General features: G+C 44.0%; 1 protein-coding gene across 6 annotated transcripts in view; it reads left to right on the top strand.

The window, feature by feature from the left end:
• The window catches only part of RALGAPA1 (Ral GTPase activating protein catalytic alpha subunit 1), a 647,855-nt gene that overhangs the window by 94,699 nt on the left and 530,361 nt on the right, over window positions 1-22,795 (top strand). For all 6 annotated transcript variants that reach the window (XM_029598964.1, XM_029598967.1, XM_029598968.1 and 3 more), the window contains exons 10-14: window positions 6,285-6,515; window positions 13,239-13,433; window positions 14,189-14,329; window positions 15,439-15,587; window positions 16,058-16,187. In XM_029598964.1, the coding sequence (XP_029454824.1) occupies window positions 6,285-6,515; window positions 13,239-13,433; window positions 14,189-14,329; window positions 15,439-15,587; window positions 16,058-16,187 (846 nt within the window). The remainder of the gene's footprint in view (window positions 1-6,284; window positions 6,516-13,238; window positions 13,434-14,188; window positions 14,330-15,438; window positions 15,588-16,057; window positions 16,188-22,795) is intronic.

The following is a 22,795-nucleotide window of genomic DNA, read 5'->3' as shown; positions in this document are numbered from 1 at the left end:
GATTCTGGAGTTCCTACAGGACAGTATGAAGAAGGGGTTGTCACTCAACTCCCTCAAGGTCCAAGAAGTCTCACTGTGCTGCTTCATAGCCGAAGTGAACGATATCCGACTATTTGTCCCGCTTCCTGAAAGGGGTTAAACAACTCCGACCACCCCTAAAGTGGCCAGTGCCTCTATGGAATCTCAATCTAGTATTAGACTGCCTAGCTGGGGCTTCCTTCAGACCAACACACAGTCTGTCACTATGCCTCTTAACATTGAAGACTATTCCTGGTGGCAATATGTTCAGCTCGTCGCATCTCCGAACTACAGGCACTATCCTGTCGGGAACCGTTCCTTAGGTTCATGCCTGGAACCATACAGCTGCGCACCATCCCCTCCTTCCTACCGAAAGTGGTTTCCGAGTCTCGCTTGAACCAAACCATCTCGCTACCATCTCCGGATGAGCATAAGGACTCGGAATACTCACGCCTTCCTTGCCATCTAAATGTCGGCAGACTCCTAGTGTGGTACCTGGAAAGATGGGAATCGATGCGCAAAACGGATCGCTTGCTTGTTCTTCACAGCGGGAAGAAACAAGGAGAAGCGGCTTCCCGGGCGACCATAGCCCACTGGATCAAGGAAGTAATCAAGGCAGCCTACAAAGAGGCAGAAAAGTCCTTACCACTACAGGTTAAGGCTCATTCTACGAGGGCACAGGCAGTTTCTTGGGCAGAAACCAAGCTATTGTCGCCCGCTGAGATCTGTCTGTGGCAACGTGGTCCTCCATACACACCTTCTCCAGGTTCTACCGCCTGGATGTTCAAGCTCGAGAAGATGCAGCCTTCGCAAGGGCAGTACTAAGTGGGCCACGGGCAGCCACCTTCTTCCTGGCGCTGCGCTCCTAACGGAAAAACAAGGAAGCAAAGGACACCTGAAATTTCGCCCAATACAAGAAAAACGTGGGATTTATAGGTGTTTTTCCACTTCCTGAATCAACAGCGCTTAGCCACGCCCCCTTCAAACGTCAGAAGGGGTGGCAAAGGAAAAAAAATATAAAAAAGAATACCTTCTCCCTGGCATCGCGTGCCTAAAGGATTGCAACCAAAGGAGCAGGCCCCTTGACGCGCCCCTTTACGCAGTCCCTTAAGCAATACTTCATTCACTAAACCCGAAACTAACCTAACATTTTCACAATGCCCCTTGTAAATCAAATTTAAAAAATACCCATTTTATCTCACAATTACAACACAAAAACAAAGATAAAATATTTTAAATACATATCACAAAATCTTCTCACAATTCCCACCTTTCTCATTTCTTATATAACAGATCTCACACTCATATCACTAATCCTAATAAATGCACAATCCATTTTTAAAAAATTACCAATTCTCCATGATCACCTCATCGACTATCGCCCAGAAATTTGCTGCATCACAGAATCCTGGCTTAAAGATTCCGATTATAGTCCTGATAAATCAATTACCCAAAACACTATATGACATCCACTCGCTACCCAGAAAAAAAAAAAGAAAGGAGGTGGCCTTCTTTCTTGCTCTAAAGAAATACAAATTCATTTTTCATAATATCAAATCAATCCCTTCACTCGAAATAGCCCTTTATAAATCAAAATACCTACAAATTATTCTATTATACACTCCACCTGGTCTCTTAGAACACAGCCCATCACCACTCATTGAAGCTATTACAAACAACATCAATATGAATAACCCAATAATAATTCTAGGAGATTTTAATTTACATGTTGATAAATGCCCCCCCCCCCCCCCCAATTCTTGCCAACTCAAGCTTAATACTTTATTAGCAATCGGCTTCAAGCAAATAGTTAAATTACCAACACAAAAATCAGGACATACACTAGACCGTATCTTCATGACAAGGTTGAAATAAAAAAACTACCTTCAGCCACAAACCTCCCATGGTCTGACCACAAACTTATCAAAACCAAACTTTGTTTAAGCACCTCACATCTTGAACATCACGATCAAGTCAAATGCATTGAATTTAACAAACCATGCTCCAGTGATAATTTAATTGAAATATTACCCAAATATTTAAATTCATCAGACAAATCCGACATCAACTCTGCTGTGAATTCTTGGCTCACCATCACTACGGAAATAGGAAAGAACAGATGCCCAATCATCAAAAAAATAGTTAAACATCTAAATACAAAGCACCATGGTACACTCCAGAACTAAAAAAAAATCAAGAAAATACTTAGATCAACTGAAAAAAAAATGGAGAAAAAACCCAACAGATCAATTAAAAGATAGATACAAAACTATTCTTCACATTTACAAAACAGATATCAACAAAGCCAAAAAAGATTTCTATGCTGAAAGAATACACAATTACCAATTTAATCCCAGAGAACTCTTCACATACATCAAAGAACTTACTCAACATAACAAACCCCCTTTACCTAAAGACCAACAGTTAATCACATCTGATGACTTCGCCACTTTCTTCAGAGACAAAATACTAAACCTCATCATGAACATACCAACAATTAATGAAAATACTATATCCCTTCCAAACAAACCCAATTCAAAATGGTCACTTTTTGATACTAATCTTCTACTGAAGTTCAAAATATCATCCAAAAAATGAATCCCGTAAAACATCCAATTGATGTCATCCCAAAAAAAATACTTAAACTAATCTCCAAGATCATCGCTAGGCTAATTGCAAATATAATAAATCTCTCATTAAATGAAGGCACTTTCCCTGACAAATTAAAATGTGCTGTGATTAAGCCAATGCTCAAGAAATCACACCTGGATCAATCTGATATCACCAACTTCAGACCTTTTTCCAACCTCCCCTTTATAGCTAAAATACTTGAAAAAATTGTCAATCAACAACTTTCGGAACATTTAGAAAAACATACTTTTCCCAGCACAGCATGGATTTAGGAGCACTCTTAGCACAGAAACCCTTTTAATATCTCTCTCCAACGCAATCTTAAGAGGACTAGATAATGGCCAAAAATTCATCCTCATACTCCTTGATATATCGGCAGTGTTTGATACCATAAACCACAAGATTCTACTGAAAAGGTTAAAGGAAATTGGTGTATGTGACATCACCATCAGTTGGTTCCCTTCATACCTATCCAACAGGTCATACATGGTAAGAACTAATTACAAAGAATCCAGACCAATATCACTTCCACATGGAGTTCCTCAAGGATCCTCATTATTGTCTACGCTTTTCAATATTTATTTACTACCTCTGTGTAAACTCCTCTCAAATTTTGAATTATCTTATTACATTTATGCCGATGATGTCCAAATTTTTATCCTGTTTAATGATAACTTAACTAGTACACTAAATCTTTGGAACACTCACTTCACTGCAATCCAACAGTTATTAGTACAAATGGCTCTCATTCTAAATCACAATAAAACAGAAATAGTCTATATATGCAACAAATCCTCACCTATATTTGACCTCCATCTTAACAATTATATAACTGACAAAAAAATTATATTCAACGTAAGAGACCTAGGAATTAATTTGGACTCTGAACTAAATTTTAAGAAACACATTAACAACATAATAAAAGAGGGATTCTACAAACTTCAAGTACTAAAAAGGATCAAACCTCTCCTTCACCATCAAGATTATCGTACAGCCTTACAATCCCTCTTATTTTCCAAATTAGATTATTGCAGTGCAATACTCATTGGCTTACCCGCTTCCACTATCAAACATCTTCAAATTCTGCAAAATGCTGTGGCAAGATCACTCAGCAACAGCAGAAGATCAGATCATATCATGCCAGTACTCAAAGAACTGCATTGGCTGCCAATTACTTACAGAATTCAATATAAAACTTTATCCCTTATCCATAAGGCTTTATATAACAACGAGACAAAATGGATGGATACAATACTTCATTTCAAAGTCCCAAAGAGAAATCTGCACTCCACTAACACTGGTCTCATTGCAACTACCTCCCCAAAATTAACCCGCCTCAACTCAACAAAAGAACACGCTTTCTTATTGGCCGGGCCACTTTTATGGAACACCCTCCCCACTGAACTAAGAATTGAGCCTTCATCGCAAACATTTAAAAAAAAATTTAAAACATGGCTCTTTGAGAAAGCATACCCAACATAATAAGAAGAATCATCATCACCACTCAATTTTTGCTAATCATACTTTCTTTATTTCCCCTGCTCATTAATTAATTCTCCCTCTACTGTTTTGTCTAACTACTTTCTACTATTTATTATAATATAACCTTTTCTTTTTCAATTTGTTATATGTAAACCAATGTGATGACTTATGTTGAATATCGGTATATAAAAAACAAATAAATAAAATAAAATCCCACTGGTCCTGTGTCCATCTGGCTACACGCTAGGAAATGGAAAAAGTACTTATCTGATAATTTTGTTTTCCTTAGTGTAGACAGATGGCCTCAGCAATCCCACCCACGGCTGCCCCAGAAAAGGAGAACCTCGGATAGCAAACCTCGAGACTAAGCAAATATGGGTAAGCCGCGGACTACCCCTAGTTCAAGCCACCCACAGTTTGTCCGGTGTTGGCGTTAATTGGTTGAGTGCACTGGCAGTCTCCAGTTTGGAAATTAGTTGAACCAGTTCAAGTTTTAATCAAGTATAATCAAGTTATTTAAGCAAAGATATATCCACAATGGCTTTTCGAAGAGAATATTGAAGAACTGAGGTTACTGCAGGGGTATATCTAGAGTGACAGCTTTGAAATCTGACTCTGTCTCCCATCTGCTAGCAGAAGAGCACAATACCCACTGGTCCTGAGTCTATCTGTCTACATAAGAACATAAGAAGAACATAAGAAAATGCCATACTGGGTCAAACCAAGGGCCCATCAAGCCCAGCATCCTGTTTCCAACAGTGGCCAATCCAGGCCATAAGAACCTGGCAAGTACCCAAAAACTAAGTCTATTCCATGTTACCATTGCTAATGGCAGTGGCTATTCTCTAAGGAAAACAAAATTATCAGGTAAGTAATTTCTCCATTATAACCAATCTTTCAGTAGTTTGTGTTATTGTAGTTAACATGTCTCTGTGTCTTCAGTTTATAATTTTAATTTGCATTTTTGGAATATTTGCAGTTGGACAACCTTTTTTTTGCTGTCTTACCTGTATTTAAATCCCTAAAGAAAGGACAATTTTAAAATCATTAACTTAATCTGTTTTTTCATTAGTCTTTTCCCTATTATATTGTCTTAGAATATTGTTGCTACCATCAAGGCTTGTAAGTCGAGTTGTCCTTGTGCCTTGTCATGAAAGCAAGATATGTTTATATCAAGCCATTTATTTCTATTCATCTTTGGGCTCTTTGGTATATATGAGTACTAGAGTCATAATACTTAAATATCCCAGGTGGTTTTATTTTTTGTAAAGAAATAGATGGTATTTTACAACCTGGAGCATATGGCAAAGAAAAAAGTTGTTATGCAACTTTGAGATGTCACCACTGATCAAAGGCTGCCTTCACCAAACCTGACATTTCTGTTTCAGGATTTTATAAATATTGTTGCGTCTTCAAATAAGTTTTGGTAGACTAATAATATGGATGGTAACAATTAAGATGCTATTTCGGCCCAGTACCTTGCTTTAAAAAAAACTTGTTATGGACTTTGTAACCAAGCATGACATAGCGCTGTGATTCCTATTCCAAGTTACTGATTTGAGCAGAGCTTTTCTTCATATGCACAAAATGGGAGAAGTCCCTTGATAAATCAGGCCCCACAGTTTTTAAGCATGCTCTGTTACTGAAACTATACTAGCAAAACATTTTTATCTATTAAACTTTTAAGGTTTCCCCTTTATTATTTTAATGTTCAATCAATTTATCACCCGCCTTTCGATTAAAAATGCTTGAGGATATAATCACAAAATCACATTAAATAGACAATTTATCAATAAAAGTCAATGCTGCACAGCAATAACAATTAAAAAAAAATTCTTAAAAGCAAAATCATAAAACAATGTATGTAGTACTAAAAGGTTTTTTTTTATCCTTTAGTAGATATTAGATTTTGATGAGTGGCTATAAGAGGGTGCATCTTTATTTATTTATTTTTTATGCAAATGTAAAAATATAAGAAGTAATATATACTATGATCCAAGAATAAAATTAAATAAGGAAGCAGTAAAACCAAGGCATGGGCCTGATGTAATGATCTGAGGAATGGAGCCAGTACTACTGCTGCTTAAATATAAACTTATACTTGCTCTTTATGTACTGCACCAGATTTCATCTCTTGGTTTCCATTATTGCAGAGAGCAGCCGCTAACCTTGCTGCCAGGGAGGATAGCAAAACAGAGAGCACTGAACGAACGACGGAACAGGAGCAGTCTCACTCTAACACAAGCACTCTAACAGAGAGGGAGCCCAGCGTATCCAGCCTCTGTAGCATTGATGAAGAACATGTGACAGACTACGAGATTGTGCGCAGAGTCTTCTCATCCAAAAGAAGTAACGTCAACTTTGTCATAGAGATTTTCCGGCAGGTAAGGTGACTATGCTATAGAGTTATTCTGGCAGCTTTTGTGATCTAGTTTCTGAAAGCAGGAATGTGAGGATTAGTTGCATAGCAAAAGAAAATATAATGTGATCTTAAAATCATTATAGCTTATTGCAGACATAGTTTAAAAGACACACAAAACCTAGTAAAAAGCGGTTAGTGACTATATACTTGTATAAAAAGAGGATCTGCCTTATTCTCTGGCTTTTTACGTGTGAATTTTGAAAGACAATGTCTATATATCTGTGCCATCCAATGCAGTGTTTTAAAGATGTTTTGTAACACATGAGAACTATTGAGGCTAATATAAAAAAAAAACTGGGCTCCTAATTTAGGTGCCTACATTTGACACCTATTTTCAGCAGAACTTACAAAATTCACATAAACTTAGGTAATAAAACTTTGACTTCTAAATTTAGGAATTCCATGCCTTTGCCTAGATTTAGGTTCCTAAGTTAGGTGCCTAGTTCTGAATATTAGTGTTAAATTTAGGAGACTAGTGAAAATAGGAGTTTTAAATTTAGGAGATCAGCTCTAGTAAATTTTCTAAAGGACCAATTTAGAGTGTAGCTTCCAAACAGGCCTATTCAGTAAAGTCTGCGGGAGAGCAGACGAACGCCCACTCTCCCGGCGTGCGCGATACAGTATGCAAATTAGGTAGTGCGGTAGAAACAGGCAAAAAGAGGCGCTAGGGACACTAGCGCGTCCATAGTGCCTCCTTTTAGCCCGGAGCGGCGGCTGTCAGCGGGTTTGACAGCCGACGCTCAATTTTCCCGGCGTTTGTTCTCGAGCCCGCTGTCAGCCACGGGCTCGGAAACCGGACGCCGGCAAAATTGTGCATCCAGTTTTCGGCCCGACAGCCACCAGCCCATTTAAAATTTTTTTTTTCTTTTTACTTTTTTTTTACCCTTCGGGACCTCTGACTTAATATCGCCATGATATTAAGTTGGAAGGTGCACAGAAAAGCAGTTTTTACTGCTTTTCTGTGCACTTTCCCAGTGCCGGCAGAAACTAGCGCCTACCTTTGGGTAGGCGCTAATTTCTTAAAGTAAAATGTGTGGCTTGGCTGCACATTTTACTTTCTGTATTGCGGGGAATACCTAATAGGGCCATCAACATGCATTTGCATGTTGAGGGCGCTATTAGGTGCCGCGGGTTGGACGCGCGTTTTCCGCCCCTTACTGAATAAGGGGTAAGGGAAAACGTGTGTCCAAGAGCACTGTATCAGCCTGAAAGTTATAAGCCTAAACCCTTTCAAAATTGGCCCCATTTTGTTTGTCGTGTTACTGGTAACATGTATTATGGTCTAAATTTACTAAGGTATGTATGGCAATGAAATATTAAAGTGAATATAGTCAATTTAGTCTGTTAAAGAATTTCCAAAGTCTTTAAGTTAATCTAATTGTTGTTCAATGTCTAAAATTGGATATGTTTTAAAGGCTTGGTATTTATTTGAACATGTTGCGCTAAATTTCATTACTTTAAGTGTGTAATCTTGCACCAGGTATTTGTGTCTAACTAGAAATACACTTTTTGAAGGAAGGGTGATTAGGTTGCATTTTCCTTTCTTTAAATTGCAAGTTTATGTACAGTAGTATCTCATTCTATAATGTGTTCAAATCTGTATAATAGAATAAGGGAGCAAAGAGACGACACAACCCTGTGCATATAATCTACCCAAGAAGTAGCTTTCTTAATTTGCCTATTGAGAACAGGTGTATCATTGTTTTAGCTTTGATAAGTCTCTGTGAGGAGTCGTGAGGATTTAGAAAAATCATTCCTGGAAATCACGCCTTATGTATTGTCAGTTACTACTGTCTCAGCTATTTTGGCTACAGGCTTCCTTCAGACCACCATAGGAGACACTAGCCAGTCTGCCACTTAAATTACATAAAATCCCAAAACTTGAGAAATTTATTTCTTGAATAGTCTTATACCATTTTTTTGGAGAGAACTGTTTTGTCATATTTTTATAGGTTTAATGTTGAAGATTGATTTCCAAATAAGTTTTTCATGTTGTAAAACCTCTAGTAAATATAATTCCTGAACATACCCAGATTAGGCCAGGCAAGTAGGTTTTGCCTCCCTACCAGCAGATGGAGTCAGAGAAACAAAACCTTGAGACATTGCTACATAAGTGTGTGCCACCTGCAGTCCCCTCAGTATTTCTCTGACTCCAGCAGATGGTAGAGATGCAACCCTGAGAAATTAAAGTAGGAGAATATCTGAGGAAGCTCTCGGAGGTGTTAGGCTTCTTGGTGGACCATCCTTCAGGTTGAGCCGGACATCCGGGGGGGGGGGGGCAGCGGGGTTTGGAAACCCCTGCCTTGTGCTCGCCCGCATCGTGCTGAGGCCCTGAAAACCAAGAGACTGGCTCCCTCAGGGCCTCCGAGGCCTCTGTCTGCAAGACCCTGGAATCAGGGAAGTACCCCCGTGTGTGTTTTTTGCCTTTGTATCTGTGATTTTAAAGTTGAAAAAGAAAGGAGCAGAAAGGCAAACCACCTGGTTGCTGGAGGGCAGAAGGTATGGCCATGAGGCAGCGAGGGCTGCAGGCCTCGGCAGACAGAAAGTAACTACTGCGCCAGTCCAAATGTGTCCCAGGAGGAGCAGCATTAGCAGCCAGGCCTGTAGCGGAGGAGGTGTGGCTGCGATTGTTTTCCCGCATGTGTCTGGACTGTGCTGAGGTCGGAGAGTAGCGGTCTTTTCTGCGGCGGTACCCGGCTGATTTTTCCATGCCGCTGGAAATGGTGCAGTGTGGTTTAAAAAAAAAAAAAAAAGGTGCACACCAGAGCGGCAATTGAGGCTGGCAGTGTTTTCAGGCTGCGGGGTGGCCATTGGTGCGGGAGACGTGGTATGGCACCTGAACCGCGCAGAGAATTGTGCCTCGCGTGAGGGCTGGAGTCTACACACTTGAATTCTCGCTCCCTCTGCCTGGTTGCACTTCGGGAGAGGAGGGTTCCTCAGCGGGAGCGCACCAGGGAAAGCAGATTTCCTGGCCTTCAGGGAGGGGGAGATATGTGTCGGTGGCCAAGGTGTCCGGGGGGGGACGACGACACCATGAGGCGACTGAGTCTGCGCGGGCAGAAGACCTTTTTAACTAGGGAACCCAGATATTCCCCTCCCTGGTTTTCTCATGTTGTTCAGGGGGACTCTGATGAGGGGGGGGGGGGGGTGTGGACTCTTGACGACAGCCTGGAGTAGGGGATGGATGGCCCAGAGGGAATTTTGCCTAAATTTATCCTCTTTATGCATAAAGCCTTCCTGACAAGGAAGGGGGCGAAGAGGAAGCGGGCAAGAGTCGGGCCTCCCTTATCCGAGCCAAAGAAGCCTAAGAGGGCCGGAGGTGGGTCCGGGGACCTACTGCATTGTCTGGGACTATGTCAGGCGGAGTCTGAGGTGGACCCCAGAAATGGGGGACTCCATGAATGATCCGCAGGATGTCCCTTTGGACCACCAGGGGGTGGTTCCAGATGCTGATTTGACTGTGGCACCGGATGTGGACCTGGATGTAGCTAAGGACGACCCAGAGCCAGATGAAACATTGGAGGGGGATGATCCTCAAGTTGTCCGTTTATTTAAGAAAGTAGAACTATGCCCTCTTATTCCCCAAGTTTTGGAGGAATTGGGAGTTAAAGTGACTCAGGAGGAGTTGGATAGCTAGGGGGTGAGTTCGTTCCTGGATGGGCTGAGGGACCCCCCTCCCCCCCCAAGTGCCTTTCCCTTACGTAAGAAGATCAGGAAGTTTGGAAGCTGTATCCCCTGATGGAGGAGACTTTGGAGATACTGCTGGTACCGAAGGTGATGCTGCAGTGCCGGTGGTCACTTAAAAGACGACCATCCTGGTGGCGGAGGCTGCCGTTTTGAAGTATGTGCAGGACCGCAAGTTGGAGATTCACCTAAAGCAGATGTTTGAGGTCCCCGTGCTGAGTCTTTGGGCTGCTGTTTGTGCCAACTTAATGCAGAAGGCCTGTCTGTGTGGGGTGCAGAAAGCATAGGATCCAGCTTCGACAGGAGATGGTGCCCTGCAGTCATCTCATTTAAAGGCTGGGGTGTCTTATGTAGCTGATGCTTTCTATGATTTGCTTCACTCATCAGCTTGGAATATGGTCTTTGTGGTGGTGGCCTGCAGGCTTTTGTGGCTGCACAATTGGTCAGCAGACGTGGTCGAAAGCTCAGCTATGTAATCTCCTTTTCAAAGGGAAGCTTCTCTTCGAGGAGGATTTGGATCAGCTGATGAAGATGTTGGGGGAATCTAAGGGGAACAGATTGCCTGAGGATAACGCACTAGTAAGAAGGTGTTCCCACCTTGAACCCAGTTCAGGAATTCAAGGAGATTTCGGTCTGATAGGACCACCTCCGACGTGTCTGCGCAGCTGATGGGCAACTGCCATCAGGCCTTTTGTGGAGGCCAAAGAGGCTCTAGGGATGTGCCATTCAAGGGGCTGGTGGTGGAAAGTCAATAGAAGGAAGCCAGGGTGTCCCCTTCCTGCACAGAAGCTGTAGGGGCAGCTTGTCCAGCTTTTATGTAGAGTGGACCAGGATTACCTCAGACCGTTGGGTGCTAGAGGTCAAAAGAGATGGCGATGCTTTCAAATTTTTGTGCTTGGTTAGGGAGTCCTTTCTCGAGTCTCACATGGTCTCGCAGCAAGCGGGAGGCTGGGCGGTAGACGATGCAAAGGTTACTGGATCTATGTGCCATAGTGCCCGTGAGTGGGAGGTACAAGGGCAAGGCAGGTACTCCATTTACTTCGTAGTCCCAAGAAGGGAGGGTACCTCCCTTCCCATTTCCGACCTGTAGAAGGTGAACAGGGCCTTTCGGGTGCCACGTTTTCATATGGGGGCATTGCGCACGGTTGTAGCAGCAGACTGCAAAGGAGAGTTCCTGGTGCCCCTGGCTTGACGGAGGCTTATCTTCATATTCCGATTCGGATGGACCATCAGATGTTTCTTCGTTTCATAGTGCTGGGTCAACATTTTCAGTTTCAGGCCCTTCCTTTCAGATAGGGCTAGCAGTCAAAAGCCACACCAGTTTGAAACCTCTCTGTCCATGCCTGCTGGTTGTAGTTCCTTTCCTGTACAGCCTACTGTTGAGTCTGTTGATGTATTTCCTGCAATTCCTCCTGACTCAGCTCATATGCTGCTACCACCTCATCCAGATTATCCTCTGGAAGAAGGCGGCTCCTAGTTTTAGCTAAGTTATGATGCATGCAGCATGCCAGAAAGATCTCACAGACCTTAGTATGGTTGTAGTGAAGACATCCCGCAAATCTGTCCAGGCAGTAGAAACATGTTTTGAGTACACTAAAGGCTCTCTCATTGACCACCCTGGTTTGCCGGTGGGCCCTGTTTTAGCGAACATCTGCAACAGTCTCTGGGTTAGCTAGCAGGATCATGAGCCAGGTTTTCAGTGAATATCCTCATATCACCTGTAGGGGAGATCACAGAGAAGAATAGAGTTAGATATCCTTAGTGGTGGGCAGCACTGGTTGAGGTTGGAGCTGTCCTTCTGGGTCAGTGCTGTCACTCCACTTAGATAAGAGGGAGAGAAAAGGAAAGGTTAGTTGCTGTGTGGCAGTAGTGAGGAGAGCATTACTACCTAGAAGCCAATCCCCAGTGATGTGCTCTTCCTGGAAGCGGTAATGAATTCCTGACTGCAAGAGGACGTAGGCATTGTGACTGGATCCTGGAATCCTGGCCATGATGATCCCCCTTGGTATCACAGAATGCCTACATATTGAGGGAGAGGAAGTCCTAGCAGTTGTAATAGGCGGCCTCGATGGCCCCTGGTTCCTTTATAGGGATGTGAGAGCAATTGATAGCCCCCAAGACAGAGGGGAAGCGTGCAGTGTGGTAGAAATCATTCATCATTTGCTGCTGTTTTTGTCTGTTCCACGTGAAAGATATAGTGATATGTGTTCCTGAGAAATGCAGCCAGGAGCTGCTTGATACATATTGAGTTGGAAGACTGGCTTATTTCAACTGTGACCCCCTAGAGATGTCTAGAAGATGCCTGTGGCCAAAAATGCTAGGGCAATTGTGAACTTGATGTGTACTGGCAAGGCGTGGCCCCTGTGGGTGGAAGGGTGCAGGCCTTGCTCTGACTGCTGGCATAGTTACAGTATGGTTTCCTTGTTGAATCTGAATCTGTGCATGACTTGCTTCTCTGACAGATCCAAAAACGTTGCCCTAGTTCTCTATCTTGCCTCCTTCTCTTGTTCTCTTTCTGTTTCCACAACTGTTGTGCTTTGAGTATTCATAAACCTATTAGTCATTTTTAAGTTAGAATCTACACTACTCACTCCCTGTTATGTCCCAGCCTATCCCAGGACCATTCTCTCCCATTCCCTAGCCTGCTGCCATGTCCGCTCACCTGGAGAAGCCAGCCCGTCAAACACCAACTCGAAAAACACCATGGAAGTTTGAACTGGGTCCATAAATGAGCAGCAGTAAATTTATTCATGCAGTGTTGATGACCTTCGCGCATAAGTCGCTTTTAAAATAGCCCATTATGCATGTACGTGCAAACCACGCCACTAATACACCTACTTTTTCACACATTTTCTTATGAAGATGCATATATGCGTTTATGGGACCTATTTATAAGATACAGAATATGCGTAGATGCTTCAAATAACGTGCATATATGCTCATTTTTTTATATGTAACCTTTTGAAAATTTATCCCATTCTATCTGCACTTTTATTCTTAGGCTTTTTTGCTACCCATCTGTGATGCAGCTGCAATGAGGAAAGTGCTGAAAGTGTATGAACAGTGGATCAAGCAGAAGGATAAGCCTTTATTTATGAAAGACCCCGAAGAGTTCTTGTCACTTTCAGCCAGTGATGTCTGCATTCAGAACCAGGAGGAACTTGATGTCTCAGAGGAGGAGAAGGAAAGAGATGAGGTAAAGTTACTCAAAATTTTTTTTATTGAGGCTGTATCTGCTTTAGGAATCCTCTGTCCTTTATGAGATGGAGGTGTATCCTACGACACAGAGCAGTGAAATCTGGAAACTGGTTAGAATCCCAGCCTTAGTGCCTTCAGCAGATTGTTTAACATATTTCTCAAAAAAATTATTGCATGTGCCAACTTATATAATATTTCACATGCCATAAGACTAATATATGGAGAAAATGTTTTCACTCAATGCACAATCTTGCCAGAGGATGTGATTAAGGAAACTAGTATAGATGGGTTTAAAAAAATGTTTGGTTAAGTTCCTGGAGGAGAAGTCCATAAACTGCTATTAATCAATATAGAAATGCCAATGCTTGTTGCCAGCATTCATAGTATGGAATCTATTTAATGTCTGGGTATTTGTGACTTGGATTGGTCACTCTTGGAGACAGGATACTGGGCTTGATGGACCCTTGTTTTAACCCAGTATGGCATATCTTATGTTCTTATGCTCTTATATGGAGTAGGTTAATGTTGAAATTTGAGACTGACAGGAATTTGCAAGACTTTGGGAATCACTGTAACCTTGAGCGGTAATTTTCCTGTGTTTACCTAGTTATTCTTTAGTAATGTCATTGTGGCTCATTTTCTCCTTCAGTAAAAGTCATATACTTGCTGTATACTCCAAAGTTGACTGTATCCATGTTTTTGAAATGGTTATAATTGTGTGTGTTTTGTTTCTATGAAAAATTTTCTTTCCAGGAAAGAACAAAATCAACTTCTGGTCATGTTAGACATCCAAGTTGGACAAGAAATGCCTCTTGCCAGGATGGTATTAATCAAATGTCGGAAGCAGACATTGTAGAGAGAAATGTCCAGGCTGGGGCCCAGTCCATATTCCAAGTGAGAAAGGCATACTGTTACCTTGCAAGTTTCTGTTCCAGGCTCATAATGAAAATTAAAATGTTTTTGCCAGTTTATGCCAGACCTTTGTGGCAATGGACAAACAATTCAAGTCAATTCTTTGTATTCTGCACTCTTAATATTGCATTAATAAGTGTTGCCTATTAATTTTACCTCCTTTCCTTGTGTGCTTTGCATTCTGTGCTAAATCCCCTTTTCACAATTGCAGCAAAAGAGCAAAGCATTCTTTATGCATCTGTTTTTCTCATGTCCCTCATTCGTTCCCTGCCTTTATCTGTCTCTTACTCAGGTTGGAAAGATGTCTTACTTGTATCTTTCTAGCTCTCTTTCTTTTCCTTCCTGCTATGTGTAGCACTAAGGCTACTTTTTAAGGGGGCATGGAGATGAGCTGGTGTATCCGCTCTGAAAACGCACCCCCTACCCAGGCTGTTCCCAGACAGCATCAACTACTCAATGATATCCCAAAAGTAGGAGTGGTTTTGCGAAAGGCAATGTATGCTGCTGATGCAGGGTAGGCCAAGACTAGTTGGTTCCTCCTTAAGGCAATGCTTCCCTGCCAAGATCTCTGGTTTGCTACAGTCTGGCACCTCTGGGGGTTTGCCCACACTTAAAATATATCATTAGTATGGAACAAGAGAAGAAGTACTACTAAAGAGATTTTCAGGTAGTACAAAAGTTAGGAGTAGGAAACGAGAGTAGCTGATGTTAGATTAAAAGCAAAGAATGTAAGAGGCCAGCTAATCTCTGGAAAGTCAAAATACTTTTCCTTATGTCCTCTAACACCATGAGGAATTGTATCATGAAAACAGGAGAGTTAAGGAGTTTGGGAAGCTGATGATTTCAGAATGCTGTAATTAGTGCTACAGCTACCTGAGTTTGATAACCAATCATAACTTCTAAGCTCAAATCTAATACATATTGTACTTCTCAGTTTTACTTATTTCTGTCATTTGTCTGAATTTAGTAAAATACATGGGGGGAATATAGTGAGACAGTTTAAGTATATCTTGTACTCTGACATTTATCAAATTTATTAGAATTTCAAGTTAAATGTTTTCAGATTTTCATAACTTTTTTTTAAACTGTAGGTCTTTATAACAAATGCTGCAAACATAATTCTTCTTGAGCCTGCCAATGAAAACAAAACTCTTTTAAATGAGCACACGGACATGTGTAAGCGTGTTTTGAATATCTATCGTTACATGGTGGTGCAAGTATCAATGGACAAGAAAACTTGGTAAACAATTTACAGATTATTCTTTTAAATGTTAGAAAATGCGTGGTGGTTAGAGAGAAAATATGCAGATGGGAGATGAAGGAATCCTCTGCTCCATTGCTGGATACATGCAGGGCAGTTATTTGTGTCATCTTTCTGCTGCACCAAGGCACTGAGCTTGGCCAGAAAGGCTATGTATTATGAAACATAATTGTTTATCATTTGTAAACTGGCCTAATATTAGCGAGTGGGGCTTCTGTTTTGTAACCTTTAACTTCTTAAAGAACCATGTCTTCAGAATATCACTTGGCTAACTATTAGTGGGAAATCTCACATAATGTAATATATGGGGAAAATGTTTTCACTCTATGCACTGTCAAGCTGTGGAATTTGTTGGCAGAGGATGTGATTTAAGGCAACTAGAATAGCTGGGTTAGAACTGAAGAAAAAAAAAAGCATGGCATGGTAATTCTGAATCTGGTCTTTAACAGGATACAACTGCTCCTTGTGATGTTGCGAGTCTCAGAATCAGTGCTGAAGATAAACCCTCAGGTTCTTGTCCAGTACCAAGGAAGAAAGAACCAGATCCTAGCAGGCCGGCTTGCAGGACCTCTCTTCCAGGCAATGTTATTAAAATTACATGCGACTTTAGTTCTAGGCACATTGCTTACTGTCTCATATAGGGAAGTTGAGCTTCCTCCTTGTTAGGTTTGCGTGTGAAGCATATATAAAAACAAATTCTGAGCACATTGTGACATATAAAGGTTTGGTTGTGTTTTAGTGTGTTTGTGGTTGGTGAAGTTCTGGAATTTGAGTTAGATACAAGTTTTCTGTGTGAACTTGGGCAAGGCCCCATTTAAATACAAGGCATTTATATTAATCTGACTTCCTTAGTCAACAAATTAAAAAAAAAAAAAAGTGGTCTTCATTGTAAAGCATATTGGGTTAGACTTAAAGATCTAAACATGCATACCCTAGAACAGTGATGGCAAACTCCAGTCCTAGAGTGCCTCAAACAGGCCAGGTTTTCAGGATATCCATAATGCAAAAAATAGATTTGCATGCACTGTCTCCATTGTATGTAAGTCTTTCTCATGCATATTCATTGTAGATATGCTGAAAACCTGGCCTGTTTGTGTCACTCGAGGACTGGAGTTCGCCATCACTGTCCTAGAGGAAAGGCGGGATAGCAGAGAGATGATAGATACATTTAAATATGTCAAAGGTTTCCTTGCATGGGAGGCTAACCTCTTTCAACAAAATGGATTCTCTAGAACAAGGGGTCATGGAGCAGGAGTGAAATGGGATAGACTCAGGGGTAATCTTAGGGATTTTTTTTATTTTTTTTTTTTACAGAAAGGGTAGTGGATGAATGGAATGGCCTCCCAGTGGAGGTGGTGGAGACAAAAATGGTATCTAAATTCAAGAAAGCATGGGATAAATACTGGGGATCATGACAAAGTGATGGGAATTGAGGGCTACATAAATTGGGTGGGCAGATTAGATGGGCCATATGTTCTTACTCCTAGGACAAGCAGGATGGTAGTTCTCACACATGGGGTGACGACATCGGATGGAGCCTGGCACGGAACTTTGATCTCAAAGATTCTAGAATTTTCAAACACTCCCTACTGAGCACGTACAGCTATAGTCATCACTCTGCCCCCTAGGCAGAGTCTTTCAGTCTCTTTTTTTTTTTTTTTCCTACAAAGCCGTGTACTCCATGGTATTCTACTTTGCTCTCTTCTCACAGTTCTTGTCAGTGATTTTTTCTAGAGCTGCAGCTGTTTTCTTTCCTTTTCCTGTAGTTTTATTTCTTCTTTTTCCTCTTCTTTCCAACTGTCTGCCGGCCGCATGGGGAAGCTCCCCTGTGCAGCCTGGCAGAGTTTGTTACTTTAAAAAAAAAAAAAAAAAAAAGATGAAAACCTATTTTGCAGTTTCATCTGTGTCCTGTGCTTGCCATGTCTGGTTTTTTTCCCCAGTGCTGAAAAGACTGACTTCAGCAGTGCGGTGATCCATGTAGGCCACTGAGCCTGGGGACTAGCCTGAGTTCTCCCTGGGCTGGAGTTCCATGTCGTTTCACCAATCGATTGGCATCGATGGATTTGGACGGTGGAGGTGGGGAGAACTCATCCTCCCCACATTCGTCTCCACGGGCGGGAACCCTGGATGATGTAGCCTCCCTCCTGCTTGCCGTGCAGTCTCCTTGGGAGAGAGGGTGAGCAGGAGCCTGGGCTAGCAGCTTGCTGCTGCACCTTGGAGCCATGCCCAGTAACAGTTGCCAGTGCACATCTGTGACCAGAGCAACATTCAATGTCAGGACCATGTTGGGGACCAGGATTGCCATGGTCATCCTTGTCGCCATCGAGGTGCATGACCGCCCTCGATTCCGTAAGGGCTCGATGCACCGGAGTCTTCTATGCCTTGGGCCTTGAGGTGGTGGAGCACACCAACCTCTAGCATTGGGGACCAGGTCTTTCATCGAGCACTATGATCACTCTTGACACCGACAAGGTGCAGGGATGCCCTCTATGCCATCGAGGTGGATGACCACTCATGATCTCAAGTCTTCGACCACACTGCCCTCTGTGCTGCTATAAGGAAGGCGATCTATGAAAGCCGTCAGGATGAAAGAAGAAGATAGATGCCTGATGTCTTATGAAATCCTTTATTGAAGCGGAGACACAAAAATTTGCCCGACTCAGGCCGAGTTTCGCCGTTTGAAAACGGCTGCCTCAGGGGCTTATATTCTCTCTAATTCACAATTGGGATAACTGTATACGAAAGGTCACATTGAGAACTATGCGACCAACTGCATTATCTGGTCTCATGGGCGCGTTCACGTTTGACTTTTCAAGCGGAGAATTCACCGTGAACGCGCCCATGAGACCAGATAATGCAGTTGGTCGCATAGTTCTCAATGTGACCTTTCGTATACAGTTATCCCAATTGTGAATTAGAGAGAATATAAGCCCCTGAGGCAGCCGTTTTCAAACGGCGAAACTCGGCCTGAGTCGGGCAAATTTTTGTGTCTCCGCTTCAATAAAGGATTTCATAAGACATCAGGCATCTATCTTCTTCTTTCATCCCTCTGTGCTGCTATGCCATCGACAAAGCAGTGCCCTCTATGCCACAGTGCCCATGGTGCCATCAATGCTGCTGTACCATCGATGCCCACTTTACTCTCGATGCACGCAGGGCCATCGATGCCCTCTATCCCATCAAGGTGTGTGCATGGCCACCCTCGAGGCTGTTGAGGTTGAAGCAGTGGCAGACCTTCGTTGTCGTCGAGGTGCGTACACTTGATGCCGCAGCCGCCCACTAGGTCATCAGGGTGTGTAGCCTCGAAGCCTCCCTGTTACCATTGACACCCTCAACCTGGCACTGGGTTCACCATTGAGTGCCCTGGTTGTCCCTGAGGTCATCGACCGCCAGGGCTTTTGGAGGATCTTGCATGACCCTGCAGCCCTCAGGTGGCAGGAGCTTTTGGCCTTGGTATGCTGGGGCAGCTGAGGACAGGGGTCCCGTGCCCTCGAGGCTCGTTGGTGGTGTCCTCTATGAGACACTGAAGAGTTCTGGTTGTGTCTTCACATTGTACAGCTATTGGACCATGGCTGCCGTTGATCTCTGCATTGGAGGCCCCACCAAGATGCATATGCCTTCAGTATTAATGGGCGATAGCGAGGCTCTCATCGGCCTTGGTACTTGCGAGGCCATCGAGCTTGTAGCATCGATGCCCTCAGGTAAATTTGTGAGCTGAGGGGAACAGTTGATGGCGCTAGAGGTCATTGGTTCTTTTGGGCCACCGGGCGGTCGGTGTCCATGGGTCCCTGTGGCGCTGGGGATGGCGCTACATGCCGTAGAACTGATTATGGTTCAGTCAAGCATCGTCAAAGCCCTGAGTGCAGAGTCCTTGGGTGCCCTCATTATGGCTTTGTGTTGATAAGCATGAAAGTGCCATGGGCCCAGAGGCCCCGTCACCACTTTGGGCACCAGTGGCTGTGGTCTGAGTCCGCAGGACATGATCACAGAACCCCATGAGCACCTTTGGTTGCCAGGAATCTCGCTGCTGTTGTTCCCTGAGGGAATCAAAGGTGACCCATTCCCAACACAGTTTTGAGGGCCTGCTTCTTAGTGTTATCAGGTATTGGAGGGGGCAACACCATAGATTGCCACTCTTCACCTTACCTTACCTTACCTTACCCAGTTTCCCCAAAACCAATGGTTTTGGGGAAACTGTCTTTACACTGTTCTTCCCGCTGCTGGGAGTTACTGTGATGTTGGTGTACAGCATGTGCAATCGGGAAAGGTTAGGCAACTACTACAAGTGCCTCAGGCAATGGCAAGCAGAATTCTCCCTGTCTGTGCAATCCTTGGCCTTGCCAGAGTTCTGCCATCATACCGTCATGATCTCAACCTCCTTGTCAGTTCTGTATTGCACAGTGCTGAGGAGCACTGGCGGGGGAGGCGACATCACACACTCTTTGCCGACTCTGGCACATGGTGCTCTGACCTCGCTGTGGCGTGAGATTCGACCCACAAGCACAGCGCATGGGTAGAATGGAATCATAGGTATGCTGCCACCCGCAGGATGGGATACCACTGCATGAATATCACTCAGCATGCTTTTTCAGTAGCAGGCTTGTTCCTCCGGTTGCCTTCTGCTGTCTGGGCGTCTGTGTGCATGCGCTTTTCCCTTCGGGCGGAGACACATTGTGTTCCGCAGCCACAGGACTGACCTAGGACTGCAGTTGGATCCTGAGGGGAGTAGACATCGGGAGAGTGGTTCGGGAGATCTCTGCTGCCTCATCAGAGGAAGTTGTCTTTCAACCTTTCCTGTGTCCAAAACCCCTTTTTTGAGGGGAAGCCCCTGAGGGCTCCATCCCTGGCAAGTCTTTCTCTGAACCGGGACCTTGATTCTTTGAATCGGCGCATCTCCTTGGAGGCTAGGGCTGGGGAACAGCAGCGGCAGTCGTTAGACCGTTTTCACTGGGGCCCCTCCGTGGATTACGGTGGTGACCTTTCCCATCCAAGGCTGGCTGCCTGTGGGGTATTGGTCGCTTTGGCACCTCAGCGATCAAAGATTGTTACTCATCTCGCCTCAGTTTGTTGATAGGTCTTTTGGGATTGGGAGGCCACGAACCCATTGCTCCCTCTCCCCTCTGAAAGGGGAGATTCGACTGGGTTCCCCTCTGGATGCCCAACCTGTGCATCCCTTTGAGGGATGTCCCTTGTTTCTCTGTTCCCGGAGTAGGGATGGTACTGCTCTGGCTCGTGCCAGCCCCGAGAACTGGTCGGGGGTAGCGCTCTCTCTCGATCAATCTGATGCAGCAGGTCTATTCACAAGGGAGCCTGTCCAGTATTGCTCCCCGGTGACCCTCCAGGGTTTCCCCTGTTCAGGAGTCACTTTGATATCTGCTGGACTCTGTGGGTGTCTCTTCTTAGGGTCTGCTTTTGCTAGTCATTCTTGCCTGCGGGACCCTCCTCTGTGAGGAGAGTTTTAGTCCATCAAACGGGCGAGCATGCCTTTCACCCTTTCACCATGGCTAAGCGGGTTGGGGGGCCGAGTGACCCCGCAACAGAGGCACTGCTCTTTGCTCATGGTAACTTGCAGACTATTCTTCCCCTTTCGGGATCACCCTATCTGCAGACAGAGGAGTCCTGGGTCATGCAGCGATTGTCCATTGCTGGACCGCATGTTTCCTTGGGGGGGGAAGAATATGCACATATGGTTGGGGTAGTGATACCTCAGCCGGATGCTTGGCATTCTGTTCTGAGATAGCCCTGGGCTTGCCCTGGTGCCATTTGGGTTTCCGAGCCAATAATGAAATCCTGTGCTACCGGAGTTTGCGCATGTGACTCCCCGGCTTCCCATCTCCTAGTGGAGTTTTCAGGATTTCTCTCTTGAGGCATTTGCTCTCACTTTCCACTGTTTCTAGCAGGCTAATGGATCTATCTCAGGGGTGACTCCCTGCTGGATTTAGCAGCGAGTTGTTCGCTTGTGGTCGATAGACAGCCTGTTGACTTGTGCTTGCCTCGGCAGTCCACTGGTCTGCCTCCATGTGTTCTTCATTCCTTCCGACTTCTGGTGGTTTGTCAGGGGGGAGGGGAGAACAAGCTAAGACATTCAAGGTATATCTTCTATATACCTGCCAGGAAGGATACACCATGTTTTTGAGCATATTCTGGCCAGCACTGCCTTTAGCTTTTCTCATTTCTCTAGGTTGCCAAAAGGGTCTTCCTTCTCCCCTGTGATGTCCTCTGACAGGATAGATGAACCTGTCTTGACAGGTACTCTTGGGTAACCTTCAAGCCTATCTTATCTCCCTGCTTGAGAGTTTTGGGCTACGGGTTTTTTTTGGAGGATTGCTCCTCATCCCTGCAAACCCTTGCGCTGCCCTGCGCAGTCAGCTAGATCTGCTGATTTGGCACACAGTATCTGTCCCAGGCCCTGCTGTGGCTTGCTGCTTGTTCCCCAAGTGTTGCTTGGGGTTTCTCTTCCCATTATGCCTACCAGGCATTCTGCTGCAGAGACATTCGGTCCTTTGGATGTCAGTGGACCACAGTTTCTTCTGGTGGGCTCTCAGGTCCCAGTTGTTTTTTGGTTGTCTTTAACACCGAAGGAAACTCTGTGGTCTTTGTCCAAGAGTCTTTCTCTTGTCTACATCTCTGGGTTCTTCCTATATCCAGGAAGATCTATACCTTCTGTTGTCAGGGTTTACTTTTCAGGAACCCTGCTTATATTGTTTTCCATGATGCGGAGTTTACTTCTGCTTGCACGCGCATCTCTCCTCTGCCTTAAGCACCCCTGCTGTGCATGAGGGTTTGTGTCAGTCTTTCTATGGCTTTTTTTTTGTAGAACCCAACTCTTCTCCAGCCTGGACCCCTGGTGGGTTAGCTGCCTCTCATGCAAAGGAGGGAGGTTGTGCTTCAGCATTGTGCTGTTTCCCGCTTTGTCCTGCTCAGACAGCTTATAACTAGGGATTTATCCATGTGAGTGGACTAACATCCTGCTTGTCCTAGGAGAAAGCAGAGTTGCTTACCGTAACAGGTGTTTTCCTAGGACAGCAGGATGTTAGTCCTCATGAAACCCACCTGCCTCCCCTGGGAGTTGGTTTCTTCATGTATTAACTATATCATGGACTGAGGGACTCTGCCTAGGGGGCAGGGTGATGACTATAGCTGCACTTGCTCAGTAGGGCATGTTTGAGAGTTCTAGAATCTTTGAG

Source organism: Rhinatrema bivittatum, chromosome 4, assembly GCF_901001135.1.
Source record: "Rhinatrema bivittatum chromosome 4, aRhiBiv1.1, whole genome shotgun sequence".
Classification (NCBI taxonomy): domain Eukaryota; kingdom Metazoa; phylum Chordata; class Amphibia; order Gymnophiona; family Rhinatrematidae; genus Rhinatrema; species Rhinatrema bivittatum.
This window is presented reverse-complemented; position numbering and strand designations above follow the sequence as displayed.